At 40.0% G+C, this 12,424-nt stretch overlaps 1 protein-coding gene across 2 annotated transcripts in view; it reads left to right on the top strand.

Moving 5' to 3' along the window:
- Positions 324 to 12,424, top strand: part of SLC30A4 (solute carrier family 30 member 4) — a 31,077-nt gene continuing 18,976 nt past the window's right edge. The window contains exons 1-3 of one of the 2 annotated variants that reach the window (XM_018054154.1): positions 324 to 530; positions 642 to 1,146; positions 10,487 to 10,633. In XM_018054154.1, the coding sequence (XP_017909643.1) occupies positions 756 to 1,146; positions 10,487 to 10,633 (538 nt within the window). In that variant the 5' untranslated portion in view covers positions 324 to 530; positions 642 to 755. The remainder of the gene's footprint in view (positions 531 to 641; positions 1,147 to 10,486; positions 10,634 to 12,424) is intronic. The other variant, XM_018054153.1, reaches the window with a different exon arrangement.

Raw genomic sequence — 12,424 nt, 5'->3', positions numbered from 1 at the left:
TGTCGCCAAGCATCCGAAACCCAGATCTCAATCAAAGATTCTCTAGGCCGTCCTTCAGCGGAGCGAACTCCCTGCAGCAACGCCCAACCTCGGGTGGGCGGGACCGTAGAAATCTACCCACTTAGCCCGAGGATTCCAGCCCCCTCCGACCTCGCGGCCTCGGGAAGTGGAGAGCCGGGTGAGGGGCGGGCGACGCGGCGCGCGCCCCTGCCCTGCCCCGCCCCGCCCCTCGTGTGAGCCTCTGCCCGGCGCGCCAGGCCTGCGTGTCCTCGCGCCCACCCCTCCCTGGCGCGGCTCGTCCGCGGCCGCTCCAGCGCACGCGCGCGGCTTCGCGCAGGGCGGGGAGAGGCGGCGGCCGCGGGCGCCCGGCCCCAAACCTGTCAGACTCGGGAACCCGGCCTGGAGCTGCGGGCGCTGCAGGCTCGAGGACCGCCCCGCTCCTTCGCGGCCCCGGGCCGAGATGCGCGAGCCGGCCCCGCGGAGCCGGCCGGGGCGGGGAGATGAGCGGCGGCCCGGCAGCGGCACCCCAGGTAGAGCGCTGCCCCCTTTCGGAGCTCCGGCGCCCCCCGCCGCCCCGGGCTTCGGAACTTGTGGGCTCTGTCGGGCTGCCTTTAATTTATAATGTGCTTCGTTTCCCACAGAATGAGGAGGGACGCGCCGCAGTGCCACTGGGAACTGGCTTTCGAGTGAAGTAGGAGTCGCCGGCCGCCCGCCTGCACCCAGCCGCTCGGCGCCGCGGCCGCTCAGCCAGTGCTATGGCCGGCTCCGGCGCGTGGAAGCGCCTCAAATCAATGCTGAGGAAGGATGATGCGCCGCTGTTCTTAAATGACACCAGCGCCTTTGACTTCTCGGACGAGGTGGTCGACGAGGGGCTTTCTCGGTTTAACAAACTTCGAGTTGTGGTGGCCGACAACGGTTCCGAAGCCCCGGAAAGGCCTGCTAACGGGGCGCACTCGGCCCTCCAGGCCGACGATGACTCCTTGCTGGACCAGGACTTACCTTTGGCCAACAGTCAGCTGAGTTTGAAGGCGGACCCCTGTGACAACTGCAGCAAGCAGAGAGAGTTGTTGAAGCAGAGAAAGGTGAAAACCAGATTGACCATTGCTGCCGTTCTTTACTTGCTTTTCATGATTGGAGAGCTTGTAGGTGAGTTGTGTTGCCAACTCACTTCCCACTTACCTTGCCTACTGCTTTGGGGTTTAAACTTGCCTTTTAGGAAGCTTGTTATTTATCAAGATACTGATCTGGTGATGTGCCGAGGCCTCACAAACTGCAGATCAGCCTAGGTACAAAAGTTATCTTTGCAGGCATGGGTGCATTTGGTGACTTTCCAAAGCTAACTTTTGACATTTTCTAGTTCTCTGAACACCATGTCATCTACTGTAAAGTTAAGGACATTTTCTTCATTATATATCAGGTAACTTCCTGTTTCAGAAAAAAAAATCTGATAAAACACTAGGTTAATTTTTGCAACGTTTAAAATAGTAAATTATTCTAAAATTACTTAGAAAAATAACATTTTACTATGTGAAGGGACCTTACTGAACACCTGCTCCACCTTTTCTAAGAGTTCTGAGGGCACAGAGGTTAAATAGATTATGAAGACACTTAAGTAAGTGAAGATCTACCATCCCATTGTCTTGATTTTTTTCCCCTCTGCCATTGAATTCAGTGGTTGTTTACTATTTCCTTTTGTATTTATATCCAGGAAATTTGCATAGGTAAATACTACTAACTAACCTCAAAGTTTTTCATTTTAAGGAGGATCTGAAAGTCAGACGTCTTCCCCAGATTTTATGAATTTGGCTTTTTCACTTTTTAATTATTCAAGTAATGCAGTTTTACTATAAAATAGATTCTCCATTTAGAGATTAATTTCAGAGTCACATAAGTGTAACTGCTAACTTCTCTAAGTGATCATTGATAAAGGGACATTAAAGAAAGGAGATTATTCTCTTGTGTTCTCCTTTTTTATATTTTTCCACACCCTGGGGCTTCTGGGATCTTAGCTCCTGGACCAGGGACTGAACTTCTGAGGTAATCCGAACCACTGGACTGCCAGGGAATTCCCTCCTGTGTTCTCTTAATGAAGAACCATGATGAGAACAGAGAAAGCCATCTGGATTTAAGATGCTGGCTGGGGGTTACGTGCAGAAAAATTATGTACATTTCCTAAGTTGTTTCATACCACTCCTCCCCAGTGCTCACTTCACCCATGCTAACCTTCTTTCTTCCTTTGACTCACAAAGCTCTTTTCCTGCCCATAACACCTTCAAACTGACTGGCCCCTCTACACCAGTGGCTTTCAAACTTTTTTTGATCTCACTGTAGTAAGATACACGCTTAACATAGTGACCTATGTAGGCAGGCATGCATACATATGTAAGTATGTTCAGACACATACACATATGTATAAATATATGTATAATTAAAACAAAAGTTGCATGTCATGTGATGTGTTCTGTTTTTTCAATTATGGTCCAGCCCATAATTGATTTCATGGTCTATGAATGGGTCACAGCCCACAATTTGAAAAACACAACTTTGTATGGACTGCCTTTTCCCAAAACATTCTAGGATGACTTCTTGTAATTATGTCTCATCTCAAAAGATACCTCTTAGAGACCTTTCTGACTGCCTGTAGGTCTTTTCTCCCCTGTTCCTTCCCCCACTTTAAAAGCCCTCAGACTGTCTTGCTTGTATATTCACTTGTTTAGTATCAGTGTCCACTGAAATATAAGCTTAGTTACCAGCACACAGCACAATGACTAGCAAAGAGTATACATTCAATAAATTTTTGTTTAATAATTTGTTAGATAATTATAAATGTTTACACTGTAAAGAAAGGAGTAGAAGCTGAGATCAGATAAGGTATGCTCTCAGACTGAGTCAATGATGCCCAAATTCACAGGAATATGGAGTCATTCAGTTAATATTTAATATTTGAAGTTAAATCACATTTAATCAAAATTTCCCCCTTAAAATTAGAGTTTACACCTATTAAAAATTACTAGGATATAATTGCCCTGACATTTTTTAAGTCTCTTACTTGGTAAATGATGTTTTGCGAGAGCTACAATAAGCATTTCTTTTCAAATACTAACTTGATTTTGAAGTATGAAAATCTTGTCAAACACTGTAGAGGTACTAGTACTTAGAATAGACATTAACAATATTATTCAGAATGTTACACAGAATTAAATTGTAAACAGCATTTATTACAATGTGTCAAAAGCACTTAGAAATAAAACATCTTATGTAGAAAGTATGGAGTAATTTTTAAAATGAAATAATTTAAAAATCTGAAAGAGGAGACTTGATTTTGAATCTTGGTTTTGCCCTGAGATGTTAGGAAAGGTCAGTTCTTTCCATTCAGCAAGTATTTCTTGGTATACTTACTATGTACCAGGCAGTGTGCTGTGGTGTTCCAGATATACAATGGAGAACAAAACTATTATGATCCCTACTATCTAAAACACTTAATCTAATGTTTGGAGGACATTATGTCCTCCTGTAATGGAGGACACAGATGTTAAACATGCAAGTAAATTTAAAATGCAAGAGGTTTTAAGTACTGTGAAGAAAAAGAACAAGATACTATAGGACATAGTAATCAATAGGACATGGTTTATGTATGAGCCAGATACAGTTAAACCAAAAAAAGAATATCAGGAGTTATTTAAGAAAAGGGAATGGAGGAGGACTTTTTTTGCAAGCAAAGAGAACAGCAAGTTCAAAAGTCCTAAAACCATCAGTTCTTTACGAGGACCTAAAAAGACCAGTTGGCCAGAATATAGTGAGAGGGAAAGAGGTAGGGGGCCCAGATCAAGTAGGTCCTGACAGACCATTTTAAATGAGTCTGTTCTTTAATTCTAAGTACAATGGGGAGCCAGTGATGGCTTCTGAGTAGAGACTGACATGATAGGATTTACTTTTTTAAAAGATAACTCTGACTCATATGGAGAGTGGATTGGCTGGTACAAGAGCAGAAGCAAGTATATTTTCACAGAAGTCCCAGTAGGAAGTGATTATGACTTGAAATAGAGTGGATGGAGAAAAATACACTGATTGAGAAACATTCTAGAGGTAACTGTGGCAAAATGGCTAATGAGGTGAACGTGAGAGTTGATGGGAGAGCAATATCAGGAATGATTCTGAAATTTCGTACCTAACCTGCTGAGTATATGGAAATGTGTATCATTTATGAAGCAGGGAAGGGAGAAAATACAGAACAGGATTTAAGCATGGGCTCAAGGGTTTTAGACATGTTAAGTATTACATGTATGTGAAATAGCCATGTAAAAATGTCTAGTGACCTATTATATGTAAGTCTGCCATTCAGAAGGGAGGTCAAGGTAGATGCCATAGGAACAGGAAAAATTATCTAGAGAACCCAAGTCTTGAGGAACTACAACTTTAGAAGTCAGGCAGAAGGCAAACAAGTATCCCAGAACTGAAGAAAAGAGTATTTCAAATTGGAAATAAATAAGTTAAAGCTGCTGAGAGGCCCAATAAGATGAGAACTAAAATATCCTTTGAATTTAGTAATAGTTACTGACTGCTCTAACAGCTGCATGGGAGTGAAAAAGATATATGTGGATATATATATATATACACACACACACACATATATATACATATATCCACATACATATATGGAATATATATATATTATTTCCACACAGATGGGGAAAACTGGAAAGGAGACAATAGCAACACAAACTAGAACGGAATCATGTAAAAGACGTAACTATATTAATAGGCCCAAGAAAGCCAGTTCCTAAACAAGCAGTGAGGAAAACCAAGACCCAATCCAGTTTATGCTAGTGCATCAGAAACACCTAGATAACTTGTTAAAACACAAATTGCTGGACCAGAGTTCCTAATTAAGTAGTTCCGGGGTAGAATTTTCTAACAAGTTCCCAGGAGATGCTGATGCTGCTGATCCTGAGTACTACAATTGAGAACTGCGCTAGAGAATACTAAGCAGGACTAGAACTGGTTGCATCAGGTACCCCTCTAAGTGGGTAAAGAGGAAGGCTAAAATAAGGAAAGTTTATGAAAATGTGTTTAAGAGCCAGTCAGATATAATAGTATAGTAATAGAATAAGTATCCATAGAGATAAAATGAGATCATGAATCTATGAAACAAGAATAGGCTATTCTTAAAAAGAAATTCAGAGCAGAAAAAAATATTTTGAATAATAAAAACATTAAAATATTTTTTAACTCCAAACAAATTAGAAGGTGAATTAAGATAGTCTCTTACAGAATAGAGCAGAGAGATAGAAGATCATGGGGAAAGAAAGGCAAGAAAACTAGTATATGAGTTCAAGTTCCAAATAATAGGGGCTTGGGGAATAGAGAAAGCATAAGAAAGAAATCATCAGCAACATAGTTTAAGAAATTTCCCAAGAACTGATGGGTATATAATTACAGACAGAGTCAATAAAAGCCCAAATTGGATGAAAATAATACCACACCGAGGTACGTCACTGTAAAATTTCAGAAGACGTATTTATTGCTTCAGGGAACTGGTGTGTTCAACAACTGTCTCTGATTGTTTTCGACAAACATTCACTGTGGTTTGTACCAGGGCCAAGTTCCAAGTCAAGTCAAATAAAAAGAACCTTACAAGTATAGTCTCTGAGGGAATCACCAAACAGATCAAATAATGACAATTTCCTGGCGGTGGGGCTTTTAATGACCTCTAACTCCATCCAGGATGTCTCTGGTGGCTCAGATGGTAAAGAATCTGCCTGCAATGCAGGAGACCCAGGTTCAATCCCCAGGAGAAGAAAATGGCAACCCACTCCAGTATTCTTTCCTGGAGGATCCCATGGACAGAGGAGCCTGGCTGGCTACAGTTCATGGAGTCACAAAGGATGAGACACAACTGAGGGACTAACACTTTCACTTTCAACTCCATCCTGTTCCCTACAGTGGCTGCCAGGCTGAGGTTTTCACTGTGCTCACTGCTTGTTAGTTTCCAAGGCTACCATGGAATTGAAGAGGGAGAGACTGGGTATAAAGCAAGTTAAAATGCCACAGGGCTACTGAGATTCTTATCAAGGTTGAGCCTTTTCCTTGAATAAATGCTACCTTTATCAGCCTTTGTTTAATTAATGTGCATAGTTTTCAGAAAGCTGGTTTGAACCATTTTTGCCCGTGTTCCATGCCTTGTATGGAGGAGATGATTTTCAGAGGTCCTTACTCTGCTTTCTTTGGTGGTGATCACCACATGTGGCTCTTTAGGCTAACTAAAATAAATTCAGTCCCTTAGTTGCTCTAGCCATATTTCAAATGCTCAAAAGCCACAATGTGACTAGCGGCTACTCCACTGGCCAGCGCTGATAAAATATTTCCATCATCTCAGTTTTATTGGACAGTGTGGCTTTAAGGTATTATCCTCATTTTATAGATGAGTAAATTGAAGCTCAAAAATGAGTAAGTAACTTGCTCAAAGTCTCAGATTTCAAAGTCCTGGAAGCCTGGCATGTTGCAGTCCATGGGGTTGCAAAGAGTTGGACACGACCCAGCAACTGAACTAAACTGATGGTATTAACCACCAAGCTATATTTTCTCTCAGTGATTTCCAGCTTTTTCATGTCAGGGAAAACATATAAAAATGGTATTTGTATAGACAACACTGGGATAAATGGATGTGTCTACAAGATCATCAGCCCCACTTCTGCTGCTCTTGGCCCTGCACACCCATCTCAGGAAAGGGGAATCAACAGCTCAGCACATTTTAAGTGTCACAACATCCTGATCATGAAGTTCTGCAGTACACTAAAACAGTAATTCTCATAGTGTGGTTTCAAAACCAGAAGCATCAATGGCGACCTAGGAACATGTTCAGTTCAGTTCAGTCGCTCAGTCGTGTCCAACTCTTTGCGACCCCATGAATTGCAGCACTCCAGGCCTCCCTGTCCATCACCATCTCCCGGAGTTCACTCAGATTCACGTCCATCAAGTCAGTGATGCCATCCAGCCATCCCATCCTTGGTCGTCCCCTTCTCCTCCTGCCCTAATCCCTCCCAGCATCAGTCTTTTCCAATGAGTCAACTCTGCACATGAGGTTGCCAAAGTACTGGAGTTTCAGCTTTAGCATCATTCCTTCCAAAGAAATCCCAGAGTTGATCGCCTTCAGAATAGACTGGTTGGATCTCCTTGCAGTTCAAGGGACTCCCAAGAGTCTTCTCCAACACCACAGTTCAAAAGCATCAATTCTTCAGTGCTCAGCCTTCTTCACAGTCCAACTCTCACATCCATACATGACCACAGGAAAAACCATAGCCTTGACTAGACAGACCTTAGTCGGCAAAGTAATGTCTCTGTTTTTCAATGTTTTTCAATATGCTATCTAGGTTGGTCATAACTTTTCTTCCAAGGAGTAAGCGTCTTTTAATTTCATGGCTGCAGTCACCATCTGCAGTGATTTTGGAGCCCCCCAAAATAAAGTCTGACACTGTTTCCACTGTTTCCCCATCTATTTCCCATGAAGTGATGGGACTGGATGCCATGATCTTCGTTTTCTTAATGTTGAGCTCTAAGCCAACTTTTTCACTCTCCACTTTCACTTTCATCAACAGGCTTTTTAGTTCCTCTTCACTTTCTGCCATAAGGGTGGTGTCATCTGCATATCTGAGGTTATTGATAGTTCTCCCGGCAATCTTGATTCCAGCTTGTGTTTCTTCCAGTCCAGCATTTCTCATGATGTACTCTGCATGTAAGTTAAATAAGCAGGGTGACAATATACAGCCTTGATGTACTCCTTTTCCTATTTGAAACCAGTCTGTTGTTCCATGTCCAGTTCTAACTGTTGCTTTCTGACCTGCATACAGATTTCTCAAGAGGCAGGTCAGGTGGTCTGGTATTCCCATCTCTTTCAGAATTTTCCACAGTTTATTGTAGTCCACACAGTCAAAGGCTTTGGCATAGTCAATAAAGCAGAAATAGATGTTTTTCTGGAACTCTCTTGCTTTTTCCATGATCCAGCAGATGTTGGCAATTTGATCTCTGGTTCCTCTGCCTTTTCTAAAACCAGCTTGAACAGCAGGGAGTTCACGGTTCACGTATTGCTGAAGCCTGGCTTGGAGAATTTTGAGCATTACTTTACTAGCATGTGAGATGAATGCAATTGTGCAGTAGTTTGAGCAATCTTTGGCATTGCCTTTCTTTGGGATTGGAATGAAAACTGACATTTTCCAGTCCTGTGGCCACTGCTCAGTTTTCCAAATTTGCTGGCATATTGAATACAGCATTTTCACAACATCATCTTTCAGGATTTGAAATAGTTCAAGTGGAATTCTATCACCTCCACTAGCTTTGTTCATAGTGATGCTTTCTAAGGCCCACTTGACTTCACATTCCAGGATGTCTGGCTCTAGATGAGTGATCACACCATCGTGATTATCTGGGTTGTGAAGATCTTTTTTGTACAGTTCTTCTGTGTATGGATGTGAGAGTTGGACTGTGAAGAAGGCTGAGCGAGATCCAACCAGTCCATTCTGAAGGAGATCAACCCTGGGATTTCTTTGGAAGGAATGATGCTAAAGCTGAAACTCCAGTATTTTAGCCACCTCATGCAAAGAGTTGACTCATTGGAAAAGACTCTGATGCTGGGAGGGATTGGGGGCAGGAGGAGAAGGGGATGCCAGAGGATGAGATGGCTGGATGGCATCACGGACTCGATGGATGTGAGTCTGAGTGAACTCCAGGAGTTGGTGATGGACAGGGAGGCATGGCGTGCTGCGATTCATGGGGTCGCAAAGAGTTGGACACGACTGAGCAACTGAACTGAACTGAACTGAACTACTCGCAAAAAAGCAGGTAGGGAAAAACTGCCAAAGTATGAGAATCTTTTATTGATTAGCCAAAATTAAGAAAAACCTCCCTAAGAGATGAAATTCGGTCTGCCAGAAGTGAATTTTCACAATGAATTTTGAAATAAATCCCTGGTGGCAAGATTTCTTCCTTGAATGCAAACAGAACTCAGATTTTAAGAACATTATTTTTAATGCTAAAATATTTGGGGATGAAAATATTAAAGCTTTTCAAACTATTACCAGGGTATTGATAATTAGGAGATTTTTACATTTTTTAAAAACAATAAATAACATTATAATTGAAATCCAAATGCACAAAATTTTGCCACATTTCTGCTTGATCCCTTAGCATTGACTTGTAGAAGTAATAGATAAAATGCACACATTTCTAAAAGATATTCCTGACCTAAATTATTCAAACACTTTTCAGAAATATCTTTCTGACCCAAGTTAGCATCACCACAAAGACCTTCTTACAGAAACTTCCCAAGAAGTGGGCATGAATATTTTAAAAGGCTTCCTAATATTAGTTGAAAATGGTACTTCTTGTTATTTATTCTAAAAGAGTTTGATTGCAAATTACGTTGAACATGTTAGAAATGTAAATTCTCAGGCCTCATCCAGATCTACTGAATTAGAAATTCTGGGAGTGGGGTCAAGAAGTCCATAGTTTAACAAACCTTCTAGGTAATTGTGATATACATACAAGCTTGAAAACTCTGTATAATAAAAATTTATTCTCTGAATGGTGATAGGAAAATTGGTTGACCATAATGGAACTAAATAATAATAATAAATAGTGTACATATATTATGTGTATATATATATACATATATAATAAATATATTTATATATACAGACACAGACATACACACCCAAATATATGAAATATATACATTATTATTATTTACTGGAAAACCAGTACAAAAGAATTGTATTCTAAATGACATCTTTTATCCCTCTATTAGGAGACACTGCTATTTATATCTAAGAGAATTAGTTATTTTTTTATCTTTTGTTTTGAACTATTGAATATCTTGTGAATTTCTTTAGTTTATGTTCAAACCCTCCCAAATTAGTGAATTCCTACCTTTTGTTCAGCTTTATTATAATATTTAGATATGGTGGTTAAGTTCACTAACACACTTAGCAGTAAAGAATATGACCCAGGTGTGATCCCTGGGTCATGAAGATCCCCTGAAGCAGGACATGGGAACCCACCCTAGGACTCTTGCCTAGAGAATCCAATGGACAGAGAAGCCTGGCAGGCTGCAGTCGATAGGGTCGCACAGAGTTGGAATCAACTGAAGCAGCTAAGTGGCAGCAGCAGAATTAGTAGGTTGAGTAAAAGCTGAAGTGCTAAAACATAAAACTTATCTTGTGTTAGCCCCCCTTTCGTGCCTCTTAACTTTTTTAAGGTCATTGATTCCTCAGAGAATCTGTTTCTAGAAATGGACAGTCTCACCAGAAAAACATATATGCATAGTTAATGTTTTACATAAAATTTCAGGATACTTTGACTTAATTGTAATAGGATAAGTATTTAGTTAACTTTAGTTATAAGTTCATGTTTTGTAGAATATTGTATATTTGGGGTTTGATTGCTTGTTATTTTAATTAACTTATTCCTTCTTTCCTGTCACCCTTACTCTAAGGTGGATACATTGCAAATAGCCTAGCAATCATGACTGATGCACTTCATATGTTAACTGACCTAAGTGCCATCATATTGACCCTGCTTGCTTTGTGGCTGTCTTCAAAATCACCAACCAAAAGGTTCACTTTTGGATTTCATCGCTTAGGTAAGTAATTGGGCATTTCTTTATTTATAACATTTTATAGTAAAATCACAATGAACTATATAACCTTTGATTAACTAAAGTCTTTCTGGTGATAGCCTGTTAGAACAAAGCAAATGAAAATAGACAAATAGGAACACCTCCAAATGCATTATGTGTTATGCATTGGCTTAGGAAATAAAGCTATTCAGATATATATCTTCAGATATATATCTTCCAGGGTACATTCAGATATATATCTTCCAGGGTACATTCAGTTCATTCAGCTAAATAGCTTACACATGTAAAATTACATGGTAATCAGGTACTTCGCTGGCAGTCCAGTGGTTAGAACTCTGTGCTTCCACTGCAGGGGGCACAGGTTTGATCCCTGGTCAGGGAACTGACCTGCATGCCATGGCACAGCCAAAAGAAAAAAGTTATATGATGATCATTAATCTTCAAATGTTGTTCCCTGTGTCCTGAAGATGTTAACAGAAAAAAAGTTTACCTTCAGTTTACTGAACCAAGCAGAACTATATATATATGTATTTAATTCATCAATGAGTGTTAACTTCTTTCTTTCACCTCAGGCTTTCCAATCAAAGCTACTGTAGTCCAGGTTTGGGGCACTACTGTAATTTTTATAACATACTGTATTGCTGACCTTCACTGTGGCCATTAACTGTAAATACAGCAAAGATTCTCTGCTTGACCAAACCTCCTGAATCATCTCCCAAGCCCATCTGTGTTCTTTCTTGTAAACTCTAGTTTTAGCAAGAACCTTGCCAAGCCAATTTAACAGAAACCCCATTCTCAATATTCGATGGGTTATCCCCAGGTGATGTCTCATCACCCTGGTTTTCAATAAGACTTCCTATACCAATCTTTAATAAAGTCTTTAATAAAGTCTTCTTTACTATGGTTTAACAAGTGTCATTGAATTTTTTTCTTTAGCAATGCACACATATTTTATTTTCCTATTTTGAATAAATATTCAATTAAAAGAAGTTAAAATCATATATTGTTATCCACACAACTCTTCTTCTTGATTGTTTTTTTAAATTTTTACTTATTTTTAAAATACATATAGAACAGTCACTTGAATATGAAGTGCCATATGACCAATTTTTGCATTTGCTTAGAACCTAAAAATTGACATTTAAGTAGCTTCAGCAAAACTGGTCTTAAAGAACCAGAATTAACATCTTTTGTAGAGACATTGACACTTTGGGCTAATATATTAATCAGTATCTCCCCTTCTTTGTTACTTTTTAGCTTAATCTTAACATGTAGGTCTCATATAATTTAATAGTTGAGTCTTCTGGTATAAAACTTGACGTTGTACATGAATGGCTGTATTCCAAGTAGCTATCCAGGTCATAACTTAGGGAAATTATCTGGCATCCCCATATCTCAGCATCCTTGGCTGCTGTACAAGAGAGGTAAAGCCCTGAATGAGGTCTTTCTGTTATTTGTTAAGCCAATGCATAACACATAATGCATTTGGATGTGTTCCTAAAAAAACTCCCACTGCTAACTGACACATTATACATCCATTTGTTTACTGATTGCCTTGGGGTTTGTAAACAGCTTCAAAATTATTCTCAAACTTTAATCTTTGTGTGATGTAAACTCTTGCAATTTAAGATCAGAACTCAAACACAGCATCATGGAATGGGAATTTTTATTTTCTAAAGAGAATATATTCATTTTAGATTGTAGATCCCTTGCAATTCTAATGAAAACAGTGGAATTCTCCTCTAGAAACATGCAGTAACATAGAAGGTTCTACAAATGATAAATTAAGAACAC

This window comes from Capra hircus, chromosome 10, assembly GCF_001704415.2.
Source record: "Capra hircus breed San Clemente chromosome 10, ASM170441v1, whole genome shotgun sequence".
Classification (NCBI taxonomy): Eukaryota; Metazoa; Chordata; class Mammalia; order Artiodactyla; family Bovidae; genus Capra; species Capra hircus.
Note: the sequence above shows the minus strand (reverse complement) of the source record. Positions and strands in the feature narration are given on the sequence as shown.